At 36.3% G+C, this 16,192-nt stretch overlaps 1 protein-coding gene across 2 annotated transcripts in view; it reads left to right on the top strand.

The window, feature by feature from the left end:
* The window catches only part of LOC144978591 (uncharacterized), a 65,335-nt gene that overhangs the window by 36,202 nt on the left and 12,941 nt on the right, over positions 1–16,192 (top strand). For both annotated transcript variants that reach the window (XM_078924865.1, XM_078924866.1), the window contains exons 3-7: positions 1,203–1,310; positions 6,675–6,764; positions 8,436–8,513; positions 9,236–9,427; positions 9,659–9,721. In XM_078924865.1, the coding sequence (XP_078780991.1) occupies positions 1,203–1,310; positions 6,675–6,764; positions 8,436–8,513; positions 9,236–9,427; positions 9,659–9,721 (531 nt within the window). The remainder of the gene's footprint in view (positions 1–1,202; positions 1,311–6,674; positions 6,765–8,435; positions 8,514–9,235; positions 9,428–9,658; positions 9,722–16,192) is intronic.

The following is a 16,192-nucleotide window of genomic DNA, read 5'->3' on the forward strand; positions in this document are numbered from 1 at the left end:
CTCCATATTAGTCCCTCTTCTCTACACTCTGAAACCGCAACCGCTGGGAAAAATTATTTGTCAGAATGCTGTTAACTATCACATGTAGGCCTGTACATGTCTGTAAAAATCCACCAGAAATAGTTTATTACAATGGTGTAATGGTAGCATGTCTGACCGGTAATCGGAACGTCTGTGGTTCGATCCCCAGTCGAGGTCGACTGATTTTTTGGGATGATTTTTTTTTCTTGTATTTTTCTTTCTTGCTTTGTCTGGCACCTTTCATATACACTTGTTCAGATCTTTATCGTCTACCTAACTACACGATTCAAAAACTACAAATTTTACAAAATCAAGCCACCAGAATTATTGTTCTGAGAAAGAAAGAGGGAACACATGACGCCAATGTTTGTGACATCGCATTGGATTTCTGTAAAATTTAGGATATTGTATAATATAACAATTTTATGTTTACTCCTGCTTACTTGGCTCGCATCATGAGTGTATATGACCTTAAACGCGCTCTTAGATCCACTGATACCTTTTTTTAATTGGTCCAAAAAGAAGTTCCAAGCGATTTGCAGAAGGTCTTATATTCACGCTACCCTATTGGTATGGAACTCTCTTCCTTCTGATCTTAAAATCAAAGTAAAAGATTCTGAGCAAAATCATCATTATTATTATTATTATTATTATTATTATTATTATTATTATTATTATTATTATTATTATTATTATTATTATTATTATTATTATTATTATTATTATTATTATCATCATCATCATCATTATCATAATCAGCATCATCATCATCATCATCATCATCATCATCATCATCATCATCATCATCATCATCATCTATGACACACGCATATATTTTTGATGGATGTCCTGTAGTTCTGACATTGCTCAATAAATTAACAGTTCAAAGCAGTATAAAATGAGTAAAATCAACTCTCATTTCCTCCAATACTGCCGTTTCGACACTTGAAAGAAGAGCGGGCGCCTCAAATTAGATCTCAAAGACCAGGATCAATGCCCTATGTATTCAGGCAATTGCTATTGTCCGTTTCAATCTGGAGATTCCATAATATTCGTAAGCTTTCTAGCTCTCTTCTATGACATCGTTTTTATCATCACTTTTTTCCATCTCAACATACGTTAATCTCTTGTTTTCTCTCTACTTTCTCCAAACCATCTCAAATCACCATGGACTGTTATAGCACGACCCCCTATCCTCTGGAGCGCTGCTGAAGTAAAGGCATGGGTCGAGTTTTGTGTCCAGGAATTTTCTTTGTCTCCCATAGCTTTTGACAGGTTCGATATGAATGGTGAGTACCTTAGGGCGAAGTACAAGCAAATGCAATTATTATTTTTTATTTGGTAAAACTAACGTTTCGTTAACCCGGGACAAAAGACTTTTAAATACCTCTTGTTTCTGCAAATATAGATATATAATAGTTATTCATACAAAGGAAAAGATCAAATTTGTACATGGATATTAGAACGTACACAACATTAACGTCGCATAATATACAAACAAAGGGTAAATTTGGTGCATAAATATTTTTTCACTAGATTCAGACTTATTGATCATAAACATTTTTTAAAAGTGCGAATAACGAATGGCATTCATCGTATAGACTTCTAGATACGTACTTTAAGGCATGATGTTCATTATCAACTGCATTTTCGAAAGCATTTATTAATTCAAACATTTTTGTATTAAAACCAAGTGCATTCTATGTCCTGACAGTAAGTTGGATAAATGAGTTCATAAGTTATTATTTTTGAAATACATCTTGGTCAGTGTCATGCAGTTCTACCTGGCTATCATTTTGGTTTATTATGGATCGATAAAGAATTAATAAGATACCAAGAAGTTTTATGACGAAAAGCAGCATCTGCTAAATTTATAATTTTATACAAAAGTTTAAATTTTAGATTTACTGTTTATTGGATATTGTGGCCTTTTGTCAACACCCATGAATCTCTCCTTACCAGCCATGACAGGTACACGAAGGTTGTGCTTCAACACAGACGTCTCTTAAATTCCTTTTTGCTCACGCGAGACGAGATGGATGTGCGACAACACGGTGGGGGGTGGGGTATGGGAGTTATCAATGAGCCAAGTCACGACAGGCCGCCTTATTATTTTATACAAATGACTGTTTTCTTCTGATTCAAAAATAGGGTTACCCCCCCCCCCCCCCCCTCCCATCAAACAACTATAAGGCTCTTCACTATCAAAATAATTAGATCAGGCCAACAAATCTAGTTTTGAACATATTGAGGTCTTACTTGCGAGAAATCAAAACCAAATAACATCCCTCACTAAATCAAACAAACATATAACACCAATTCTAGAATCCCTCCACTGGCTGCGACTAAAGTTTCGAATTGATTTTAAGATTCTTTGTTGTGCATATAAATCCATGAATGACATTTTCCCTCCTTACATCCTAGACCTAACTTCTTCCTATAAACCAGTGCGAGCTTTGAGATCTACTGACTCTTAATTGCTTAACATAAGAAAATTTTCAAACAAATTTAACAGTAAATCTTTCTGTATCAGTGTCCCTCGGTTATGGAATAGCATAAGTTTTAAAACTAGATCCAACCTTTCATTTAATATTTTTTTAAGAATCTGCATTGATTAACTATTGATTGTAACTGTTTTTGTTGTTTTTTTTGTTTTTGTTATGCTTCATTATTATTATTATTATTATTATTATTAATATTATTATTATTATTATTATTATTATTATTATTATTATTATATTATTATTATTATTATTATTATTATTATCATCATTATTATTATTATTATCATTAGTATTATTAATATTATTATATTATTATTATTATTATTATTATTATTATTATTATTATTATTATTATTATTATTATTATTATTATTAATACTATTATTATGATTATTATTATTATTATTATTATTATTATTATTATTATTATTATTATTATTATTATTATTATTATTATTATTATTATTATATCGGTTTATTCATTGAAAGGAGGGGTTTGTTATCAAAACAGGGTGAAGAAAATAAAAATAAATATGGATTTTACTGATAATCGTTTTGCTTAAATGGATATCAATCATCAATAAGAAAAGTACACAAATTATTAACCGTGTAAAACCCAATATAAATCAGTCCATCAACCCGTTACACACTGCAGATAAACTTTTATGTATTGTCTTTGGAGTAGTTAAGTAGTGCAATGAGGTTGGATTTTCTCTTCATTCTATTAAATTTGACAATTGTCACCGTTGATATTCAAAGAAAGAAATTTTATTTGACTGTCTAATTGTTGTTGTCGTGTTGCTCGTTTTTATGGTATTCATAAATATCAATGCACTGACGTGTATCCCACTCCATACCGAGACTATGATAAGATACGTGGACAACTTCGGAGATCAGGTGATATACAATTTTGCTTCAGATTGGCCTCTTTTACATAGTAAATGACAATTACTTGAATACACCTCTTTAAAATTCAAACCACACTTGGCCTTTATCCCATACACACACCCACCCCCACACCCACACATATACTTTTTTAAATCCACTAGAACATTAATATAGCGCAATATCCACTATATGTGCACAAGGCACTTTAACAGTGCTCCAAACTTAACATGAAAGACGAGACATGATGCATGTTAAGCGATTTTATATTTTTGTTTCCAACACAGACAATACTGTTAACTGCCAGGTACTCATTTTACACCTGAGTACGGTGAGAGCATGTGTTTTTGATTCATGCCGCCTTAAACATCGCAAACCCCCTGATACTCTATAGGATGTGGTGGAGGAGTATTGTCTTGTGTCTGTGTGATTGTGCATGTAGTGTGTATGTGCGTGTGTAAATCATCAAACTTCATGGGAAAACCCATCTTGACACTCCTTCTATCCGGTGTGTTCTCTAGTCCCTGAATTCTGCATTACTCTGAAGAAGAAACAACACGTTTTAAAAAACGTTGGCCATAAAACCCATCTTCCAATTATCGATCGATTAGAATTACCCTCATCTTGTCAGAAACTCTCAAACCTGGGATCTTGAAGGTTTAATAGTTTTTGATATAATGAGTGTCATTTAATAGTTCAATATGTGGAGGACGAGTATTCTGGCCAAAATATTTATATGTATTCTTTCAGAGTACGGCAGAATTCCAAGTCAATGGAGATTACAGATAATGGCATGATTACTAGTGTCGAGCGGAAGTCTCGATGATACCTCAAGTCATCGGCCACCAACACTCAAAACTTCCCGAACTCGATGACCAAGGAAAAGTCGGGAATTCCCGAGAAGTAGCACTTCAACTGAGCTTTGGGTGGCTTTTTTGTATTAAAACTTAAAATACATTAAATAAATTCACTTTGTATAATAATAAAACATTGATACCTATAACCATTTTGATCTATTTACGACGTTTGTGTTTTGTTAGCTGTTTAAAATATGATATAACGTCAATACCCAATACCAATGACTAGGTATTGAATGAAAGCACCGATGACTAGAGCGATTCTCGAGACTTTTTTGAGTCTCGAGACTCAAAAAAGCATCGAGACGCAAAAAAGTCTCGAGCTTCGCTGGAATCATCGCCGACGAGAGAGGGGTGAACAATGCAGATAGTACACATTGTTAGTAACGCGTGCGTCGCTCGCGCAGTATAGTCTCGAGACTCGGGACTCGGGACTCAATACGAGAAGCATCGACGACCAAGATTCTCGAGACGAGAAAAGCATCGAGAACTAAGTGGAGGTCGGGAAGTTCTCAGTCGTCGATGACCTGACTTCTCAAAACCTAAAGCATCGTTGACCTTTTGGTGACCCGGATGCCCTCCCCTAATGATTACATTAGCCTCTTTCTTTCTTGAGCTATGTGGCCCGCGTTAGATTTCCTGGAAAAATTTGGTAACCGTATGGGTCAACATTAAGCTTTTTCGAGGAAGTTGCCGCACCTCAATGTTGCCAGTTGCTGTATGTATATGAGGGCGAGGGTGATATAAATGTGTGCGTGTAGATGTGTGTGCGTGTGTTTTCTTCGTAATGACTATTTCTTCGTAACTGACGATATACACGGTGGAATTCTTCGTCAAAAAGAATTTAAAACTGGCTCAAATTTCCCATTTTCTTTGTCTTACTGTGATTTTCTTCCATCTATTAAATAATGTGCAACATGAGGAATTACAAAAACAGGCGAGGATGAACGGGACACCATCCATCGTAAACAACTTAGATCTGTTACTGGGAATGAGACAAAAATAACAGACAAAGCATTGATCATAAATGTAACGAACGAAACACCGATCTCTCTGCAAATACAGGGTGACAAAAAAAAAAAAACAACAACAACAAAAAACAAAACAGAGCCCACAATATTTTTCAAGCTCGAGGCATCCTTGGGGCGACGCCGAGCAAGATTATGGGGCCACTCTTGACACATCAGATTATGTGTCTTTAGCTTTGCAAAGAGTCAAAGAGAGAAATTTGATGACCGTCTCATCAGCCGGAAGTGTGACGTTGAATGGGGCCTCATTCACCAGACTTGAATCCCCCTGATTATTATTTGTAGGGGTTTCTCAAGAAAAATGAGTATGAAAACATTCCTCAAACAATTGGCGAATTGAAGGCAAAATCACAGAAAAGAGGAAATTTGATGGACCTATATAGGAATAATAAACATATTTGTGGGTTTTGTTTTGTTTTGATTTTTTGTTTTTTGTTGTTGTTTTTGGTGTTTGTTATTGTTGTTTTGTTTTGTTTTTGTTTTGTTTTTTGTTTGGGGGGGGGGGTGTTTTGTTTTGTTGTTTGTTTGTTCGTTGTTTTTTTTTTGGTTTGTTGTTTTTTTTTTTTTGTTTTTTTTTTGTTTTTGAATGTTTTGTTGGGTTTTGGGGGGATTTTTTTTTAGAAGGGGGGGGGGGGGGGTCACCCTGCTGTACTGAAAGCCAGTGGAACCTGTTTGGATGCATCCTGACACGATATCCTGAAATACCATCAGATACAGCTATTCATTATACTTCGCCAATTTGGTCCCAAACACAAAGGACGCTCAGTCACCTCATTTCCAATAACACTCAAAAGCGACCTCAAAATAATGCGAAACATCAACTTCCGCTGAACGTCATCATGGGAACTCAACAACATCAAAGCCGTGGCATCAAACTGACAAGAGTGGAGATTCCACCTAGATAAGTCCACTGCACAGGTCGCTGGGGTTACAAAGTCAATGAGAATACAATACAACATGTCACTACAAAACAACTCTAATCACCGCCAAATCAACAACACAACGGAAGTAATGACGCAAATAAATAAACATCGACCCCTCGAAAGAAAAAAGCACTCTACTGACATATGCCGACTGACGACATGGAGGGCATAGAAACAATTGTCTCGGCAAAAAATATGTGAGTGACTTTATATATTTTTATATCAGCTCTTACCAACATTATCGAGGACTATCGTAACTACAAGTACCCACCAACACTCATTATATATATATATATATATATATATATATATATATAATATATATATATATATATATATATATATATATATCCATCTCTATGGATTTCATGGATTTAGAGGACTACGATCATGTCTCTGAAAGACTGCTACAATCAAACATTCTATTTTAAATTGATTTTATCTATTTACTCTCAGGAAAAGCCCTGATGCTCCTCAATCGAAGCGACTTCATGGAAAGAGCACCCAGAGCTGGAGACGTTCTCTTCAATGCCCTGACTCGACTCAGTAAGAACGTTTTTACTCGTAAATCATAGTTTAAAAATTAACTACAATTATGATGTTTTTGTGCGGCTATGTGGTCTTGTGGTATTGCACTCGCTTTCGGAACGGAATGTCCAGGGTTCGAGCCTCACTCAGCGCATAGTTGAGTCCTTGGAAAAGACTATTTACTCACTTTCTCTCACCGTGTAAAATGAGTACCTGGCCGTCGACAGCGTTGTCTCTGTCAGAAAAAATTGTAATATCGCTTAACAGGCGTGATGTCTCGTTCTACATGTTACGTGTTGCTGTTGGTCAGGGACCCTTTGTAAAGCGCTTTGAGCACATATAGTGGATATTGCGCCATATAAAAGCTTATTTTTTAAAATGATGTTTTTGTTATAGTTGTCGTTGATGATGATGTTGTTTTCTTTTCTTTTTTCGTTGTCATCGTCGCATATTTTCTTTATATCCGTGTTTTTGTGGTTGTTTAGTTCATTTTCTTTTGTTTTTGTCGTCTTTTTTTTTACTTGGCTCATTTTACTTGGTATCCCTTATCATATTCATGCAAATATATTTTTAGAAGAACAGTAAAAGCTACTCAAACCGAAATTCAAGGCCGCTTATAGGTTGGTCAAAGCGAACTGTATTCGGGTTTCAATGATTTCGGTTTAGAATCTTCTTTTCAAATAATATAGGAGTAACAAATTTCTATACATACTCAAGACACATTACTCATTCTATAGCTCTATGTGTTTTCTCCCCTATGACGTAAAGTGAACTAATCCTTAGAATCGTTCCACTTCTTTCTTGCGTGGCCCAGCGGTACGGTATTTGTTTCGTACCCGACATGTACCGAGTTTGAATACCCGCTTGAACAAGTCACTTCACCCTATATCAGTTTGCGGCGCTGCACTGCGGCTGACGCCTGTGTTATTCCAGTCTTTTCTATGGCATGAATAAAGAGAATTTTATTGATAATAGCCTCGGATTGCTTAACGTTTCTATCCATACACTCAGTTCATCTCTATAAGCTGTTATCTGCCTTTTTGTTGCCGAACCCCTCTGATTTATCATTTTCCATCAAACTTCAGGGCGGCAGAATCGAGTTTGTTCCAAGGCAGTTGAGACATTCTTCATATTTATTTGTCCATATATTCCTTGAGTTCTGCAGATATCCACGCTCGCTAGTCAAAGAAAACAAAAATGAAAGCCTGAAAATGTTTGATTGGAACAAATGAAATATGATGAATTTAAAAACTAAAAATGTCATGAAAGTGGAAAACTGAAGAATTGAGTTGATTATAAAAATTACTAGGTCAGTAGGTATCTTCATTACAGTAAAGCAACATGGAGATACATGCTTGAATGAGAGTAGCATGGACATTTTTTCAAGACAAAACGCTTTCGGGGAAAAATTAAGAAAGAATATGCATTATGTATATTTTATTAATAACATGGAAAACATTTAAACTTATAAAACGTCAAGTGAAATTTGAAATAATCCAAAACAAAAATTGAGAAGAGGGATGTTTGGGATCAAAGTGATCAATTAATTCGGTCTTTAAGATACATCGTTGCCGCAAGTTTTGTGGTGGTGAAAAAACATTTTTTTTTAAACAGACAAAAAGAAAAACAAAACAAAACGGAGACTGGAACTATGTGAAATGCAAACTTGTACTGTTTTCTCTATCCCAGGTTCTAACTCCAAATGCAACGCCTCTGTCAAGACCCCGGTGTTCCTATCCACCTGTCGAGACTTTGGATCTCAAAGGGGTGAGAGTTCATCAGCAACAATAATGTATTTTCAAGATCAAATGCGCGAGCAATGCAATTTATTCGACATAGGCATGGAAATGGCACATTCAGAAGAGACAATATGACTTGATGAATTCAATCATCAATTAAGTGTCATGCGATGTATAGGGAATGAGATTAGCGGAAGAGTAGCGTCCCTTGATTGGACGTCACCTTACAGAGAGAAGGTCAAAATAGTTTTGCGCATGCGTCTCTCTCGTCCTCGCTTTCGGTGAAGTGTCTTATGCCGCACAACCAACATGACGTTCTCTCTCTAATAACTTTTCCGCTCGTGACTTCCAATCAAGGGACGCTACTCTTCCGCTAATCTCATTCACTATTGTTTGATAATTCAAGATAGACTCTACAAGATGCCATTCTTTGTACTTTATGAATTCAAATGCGCCTTGAACGTCGACAACGAAGTAGTTCATAAAAAGACATTTGATAAATTTTGAGATAATAGGAAATTAAGACCAGAGCGAAATTGAATGTGGTGTGTCTGCCATGTATATTGGTGATTGGAATGAGATTCTAAATGAAGCAAAATCACTGTAAGGAAACTGCCCTTGATCCATAATTTCTCTTCGATAATGATAAACGTTTAGCACATTATTCGTGGTAACAGTTACATGTACCAGCATGAAAATACTAACAAAACTTTCTAATTAAATGCTACCTTTAATCTTTTTACCGAATAGATTACATCACATCCAGAACTAAAACCAAGGTTCCAACCACCCCCAATCCAACCTCCTCTCCCTTCATCCCGATTCGTCCCCACCCCACCATCCCCCTTATCAGTCAGTCCCAGCAAAAAGGGATAGGGTCTGGGGAGAGAGAAGGGGAAGAGAGTTTGAGGTCCGAGATGACGGTTTTGGACACTGTGCCAGGTGAGAATTGACTGCAGTTTTTTTTTTTCTTATCATATATTATGGCTTGTTATGCTAGTCCTCTTCATTATTATCAAAATCAACGCTATCATTATCACCACCACCATCACAACATTCATATCATTATTATCACGATCGTCATCCTCAGATATATCGCAATTATCATCATCACCACATCCACCATCCTCACCATTTTCACCATCTTTTGGCATCATCAATATATTTCCTCAGCTTCCGTTCTAAGCCCCGCTGCAACAGACAAGTCTTCCTCGGACACCGAATCAGGCCACAACGGTAAGTTCCTACGTCGACGTCCTGTCTGTTCTTTTCAGACCATTGGAAGTTTTTACCTTTCATTTTTCCCAAACAATTAGAATTATGGATAAAATCATTTTCTTAGTGTCGATGGAACACCTCTTATAATATTTTCAAATGTTACGACTGTTATTGTACAATTACGACATGTATAATGTTATTTATTTTTCTTTTAAAGAAATGGATATGTGGAACCCGTAGCTCAATCGCTAAAACATATAACAAGTGCATTCATTTGACTTCTTGTGCAATTGAAATTTGAACCTAAAGTCACATTTAAAAAACAGAAAAAGCAAGCATTAACGCTATATTTATATATAATGTTTTAAAGAAGGAATTAATATGGCTGCGCTGTCTCTATGGACGCTTGTCGTGAATGTGTGTGTTACTTCGAATGTGTCAGTCTGTTTCGAATATCCAGTTAGTTTCCATAAATCTCTGTCCAGTGCAAGTGTCCTTAGCTTTTAAATGGCATCACGTGTGTGTGTGTGTGTGTGTGTGTGTGTGTGTGTGTGTGTGTGTGTGTGTGCGTCACTTCGAGTTTGTCAGTCTATTTCTATTATCCAGTTAGTAGTCTGCCTCCATAAAGCTACTCTGTCTAGTGCAAGTGTTCTTAGCTTCAGAATGTCATCATGTGTGTTAAGGTGTTGAGGTAATTGGATGTTTCCTTGTGTTGTTGAAATCAGTTCTTCGGTTGTTGTTTCTAAATAATATTTGTTATTTTTAGAAACCTTGATTCAATGTTGTTGAAAGTGAAGTTGGTGCACGCCTTCTGTATTTGGCTCCTTGCTTGAAGTAATCATCCGTCGAGGTTGGTGCTGGAATATTTTCATCTCGTCGGAGCACGTGTCCGAGCAGTTTCCATCTTTGTTTCTTTATTCGCGAACTGACTGGTTGTACTCTGCACCTGTCATATACATCATCATTACTGATTTTGTCTGGCCAATAGTTGTTTAATCGCAGACTCAAGCTCTCCAATCGCGAATGGATCCATCTGGTCTTCACTATCTCTTGCGATGGTGTTCGCCTCTTGTTTTATTGCTTTTTTACATTCACGTTTTTTGTGGGTCGGTTTTCCATTTTGCACGAGCTGGCTTGCCAATTCATTTGGTGTTACTGCGGCAACTCTTGTGTGTGGCATTTTTTCAGAGTTAAGTTTTTTCACGGTTACCCATCCCTTCTTGCTGTTGTGAGTCATGTCTGTGTTGCAAATCATATTCTTCCATCTCTCTGATTTTTCCGCTGCGATTGCTGACATGAGGGCTTCTCCTAATTCGATGGTGTCATCGTGAAAGGGGTCTTCATTATAGGCAGCTATGTACTTTTCGTACAAGTCTTTGCTTTCCATTGTCAGGCAAGGTATATATTCCTTCCTACACCCACGTGGTATGTGTTTCTTTGCCACTGACCATACAATATTTTTGAATTCGTCGTAGTTCTTTGGGTCCGGTTTGACATTGGAGATCATGGAGTCGAGTTCAACTGAGAAATACCCCCAATTTGCCTTCCTGAAATTAAATCTTCGTTTCAGCTTTGTCTTAATTGGCTTGATCACAGGTCTTGTGGTAACAATAATTGGTCTGTGTTGAGACCTAGGGATTGGGTCAACGACTGATTTTTCAAAGTTTTGGAAGTGTTTCGATGATATGAATATTAAGTCAGGGTTGTACCCTCTCTTCCATCTTGCACTGGCGAAGGATGGTATGTCTTTGGCATTGTGTAATCGTGACAAATTATGTTTGAGGGCCCAGTTCTCAACTGCATCTCCATCGCTGTTTGTTTGGCTATACTCCCATCTGGTGTTGTGGCTGTTGAAATCACCTATCACAATAACGGGTTTCTGGTTTGAGAAGTCAAAGAGTGGCCATACAAATGGTGTTGGTGGTGGCTTGTAGACAGAGATGATATTAAAATGTCTGCTTTCGACTTTCAAAATTTCCATCCCATTTTCTGATAGGATTTTCGCGATTGGAGAGCTTGAGTCTGCGATTAAACAACTAGAAGCAGGAAAAACAGCTGGGCTTGATGACATAGCCACAGAAATAATCCAACATTTTGGGACAGAAACTAGACTGTGGATACTGGCTCTCTTCAATAAATGCGCAGAATCCTGCACCATCCCAAAATTATGGAGACAAGCAAGAGTGGTTGCCCTGTTGAAACCAGGAAAGGATCCAAACAACAGAAAGAGCTACGTCCCATATCCCTTCTATGTATTCTATACAAGGTGTATGAACGCATGATACTGGCTCGCATCACCCCGGATGTGGAGGATAAATTATCACCTGACCAAGCAGGATTCCGACCAGGAAGATCCTGTTGCGACCAGCTTCTTAACCTTACCCAATACATAGAAGATGGGTTCGAACAGAAACAGGTTACTGGGGCAGTGTTTGTAGATCTAACTGCGGCGTACGACACAATAAACCACAGGAATCTCCTACTCAAGCTTGCTAAAGTCACCAAAAACAACAGAGTTGTGAAAATGATCGAGTCCCTCCTCGCTAACAGACGATTCTTTGTAGAAATGAATGGAAAGAAAAGTAGATGGCGATCTCAAATAAATGGACTACCTCAAGTATCTGTACTAGCTCCAACATTATTTAATATATATACAAATGACCAACCAAAATTTGAAAATGTTAGGAGGTTCATATACGCCGATAAACTGTGCCTTGCCACACAATCAAGAAATTTCAAAGAAATTGAAGACAAATTGTCAGCTGCCCTGAACACGCTCACGACCTACAATGAAGAAAACGCATTAAATGCCAACCCGAGCAAAACACAGGTTTGCGCATTCCACCTGAATAACCACCAAGCAAACAGGAAATTAATTGTAACATGGAATGGTGCAGCACTTGAAAACAACGACTTCCCTGTCTACCTTGGAGTTACCTTGGACCGCACACTATCGTTCGCTCAGCATGCAAAGAAGATTAAGAGGAAGGTGGCCACCAGGAACAGCCTGCTTGGGAAACTTGCAAACACAAGATGGGGAACAGACCCGAAAACCCTAAGGACAACGGCCCTGGCACTTTGTTACTCCTCGGCCGAGCATTGCTCACCAGTCTGGGCTAGGTCAAGCCACGCCAATAAGATAGACCCTGAACTAAACAATGCTTGTCGCATTATTACTGGGACACTGAGACCTACCCACATACCAGCCATCTATAGACTAGCGGGGATAGCACCACCACACATCCGCAGAGACGCACAGATCAAAGTCCAGAAATACAAACAAGAAAGTGACACCATACATCCTCTTTATGAGCATAACATCGTGCCAAGGAGACTGAAATCTAGGAAAAGCTTCCTGACAATTGAAGGCATCCACCCAGACCATGCAGCCATATACAGAGTGCATTCATGGAAAGAATGGGACTGCTGCCCAAATGATGCCATTCAGGAACCCAAAGAAGAACTGCCAAGCGGAGTAAATCTCCCCAGGAAAGATTGGTTGACACTGAACAGGGCAAGGTCTAAAGTGGGGAAGACCAAAACAACCTTACAAAAATGGGGACTTTCTTCAGACTGCCGATGTCAATGTGGACACAAGTAGTAATATAAAAAGCATGAGAAACCGTTGTTAAATTGTTAAGGTAAAAATTGCATGATCAGCAGTTTATAACAATAGTGTGTAAGTGTGTTATAGTATTACACATGTGTAATAGGTGTGTCAATTGTATTATTGTTGTGTGTTGTACACACTTTGCAGTTATTTTTAATTGTATTATTGTGTGTTTTACACACTTTGTAATTATTAATTTCGTTAATATACATGTGTAGGAGAAACCGTTATTAAATTGTAAAATGTGTATTATCATTTTATTATAGTAGTGTGTAAGTTTGTTATAGTATTAGATATATATGTAAAACCTGTGTTAATTTTATTATTGTCGTGTGTTTTACACACTTTGTAGTTATTTTTAAAATTGTATTATTGTTTTTTTTTACACACTTTGTAATTATTTCTTAACATACATGCGCAGGAGAAAAATATGTATTATGATTATTTTATTATAGTGTAATTGTGTTATAGTATAAGATATATCTAATCCTTGTGTTGATTGTATTATTGTTGTGTGTTTTACACACTTTGTAATTATTGCCGTCTTAGATGTGCGATAGCTATATTGATAAGATTTAAAAAATAGATAACAAAAAGTCCATGTTTTAATGTCATTGTCCTAATGTAATGTCTGTGAATAGATACGAAGATGCAACGTCACATAAGTTAATAACACTCACTTTAAATAATGTTGATATATTTTAGAATAATAATAATCATAGGTTCAAAATTACTCATAATAGATCTCGCATCTCTATTCGGATTTGAACTTGAGACATTTTCGTGCGATAGATAGACGCCTTACAATTTGATCAATAAAGAATCGGTATGTGATCACGACCACGACTCATGGTCGTGATCAACACAATTCGTCGTTTTCTTACGATTCCTGTCTTCTCTGAAAGCCCATAATCGCGCAGAAAGCTTACTCAGCGAAAAAAGATGAAACATAATCAATAGTATAAAAAAAAAGACTTATTGCGTTGTATTGATTAAAGATCCATTTGTTCCTTACATATTTATTTCAACAGGCTGTTAAACTTTCATGAAACCGACACGGTTGTTGTATTGAATTTCACAATAAGTTAATAACACTCACTTTAAACAATGTTGATATATTTTAGAATAATAATAATCATAGGTTCAAAATTACTCATAATAGATCTCGCATCTCTATTCGGATTTGAACTTGAGACATTTTCGTGCGATAGATAGGCGCCTTACAATTTGATCAATAAAGAATCGTTGTGTGAATACGACACATGGTCGAGAGCAAAACACTTCGCAAAACACTAAGTTTTGTTTAATAGTTAAACGCCTTACCAATTATCAACGAAAGGGATCACCATATGAAATCGACACATGGTTAATTGGTGAATTTAGCAACAAAGTGTCTGTTTGCTGTCACCCTTGTCGTCTCAAACAACCAATTTAAAGAATTATGTAGTTTTTCAAGTGATTTACTGTACTGGGATTGAAGAATTACCATGTATGGCTGTGTTGTTTTTTTGTTTTTTCTTGGGTCATTTTTCTAAAGCGGGTCTTGTAGTTTGTAATTTCCGTCTTAAATGCCATTTGCTTTATTTTTTTAAATAAGACGACGGAGAATTTTATATAATGCAATTAAAGTAGGTAGCGTTCTTGTCTAGGTCTGGTAAAATAAATGAGATGACGTCATACAATCCCCGTAGGCAATGTTGATATTGTAGAAACCTCCGGTATAGAGATTAGAAAATGAATTCGAAATCAAGACGTTTTGGTATGGTAGTTAGACAATCTATCCATCGACAAATTAAAACCTCTTCACTATGTGAATACGACTAGTAGATGGGTGCAATCGGAGGTGAATGTTTTCATTGAAATTTCACGTAGGATCAATTAAATAGAAATACATAATGTCCATGTGTCCACACAAGTTAAACCCAATATCATATTTTACAGTCATATTTTCTTTTTCCAATATCATTTTTGGGAACACTTTGATTGGGTTAATGAAAAATTTACATCTGAATCAAAACTAAAAAGAATTGATGACAAAAGCTTTTGTAAAACCCCAACAACTTTTAACACACGGACTTATTTAACTTGACTGCTTTTTAATTTAAAAATGTTCTTGTCTGATATAATACTTGTGCCCGTCATTTTCAACATGCAGCGGGTTTCGTGTTTTGTATCATGGACTTGAATTTTTTTTCGCAGCAAGAAATAAATAAATGAAACACAACAATCATTACAATACACAATATTGATTGATCAATTACTTAATACAATAACATGTCCTTGCTCTGCTGTTGACATGGCTTTCAATCTTGTATGTATATATAATGCATTATTATATTATTATGGTTATCTTCTATACGCGCGCGCGCGCGTGTGTGTGTGTGTGTGTGTGTGTGTGTGGTTGTGTGTGCGCTTTGCATGTCACGGTTAAAGATATATGTTTGTACACCACATGAGTACATTTAAGTTGAAATACTATCTTTACCACGTGTATCGTTATTGTAATATTTAATCAATAGATTTATGGCATTACTAATTAATATTAAGGGCATTCAAAGGATCTTATCCTATTTTGCCCTATACCACATGTTATGTTTTTTACCAAGTTACTCACTTCGTGAAATAGATTTTGATGAAAAAAAAATGAAAAGACAATTCCATCACTTCATGTCCTACATTATGGTTATCATACCAAGACATAACCTTATTGAAAATGTAACAAAAATTTTGTGTAGGAATAGTAAATTTTATGAACCAGGTATACATTATCTCTATTTATGACATTAAACCATGAATGTTTTTAACGCACATTTTCAGGGTTTGACACTATATTTACTGTACTTCTCCAGTAACATTGTCGAAGTTTTTAAATATTTGAT

The sequence above is a fragment of the Berghia stephanieae genome, chromosome 8 (genome assembly GCF_034508935.2).
Source record: "Berghia stephanieae isolate SIO BIC M18660-M18661 chromosome 8, UCSD_Bste_1.3, whole genome shotgun sequence".
NCBI lineage: Eukaryota > Metazoa > Mollusca > Gastropoda > Nudibranchia > Aeolidiidae > Berghia > Berghia stephanieae.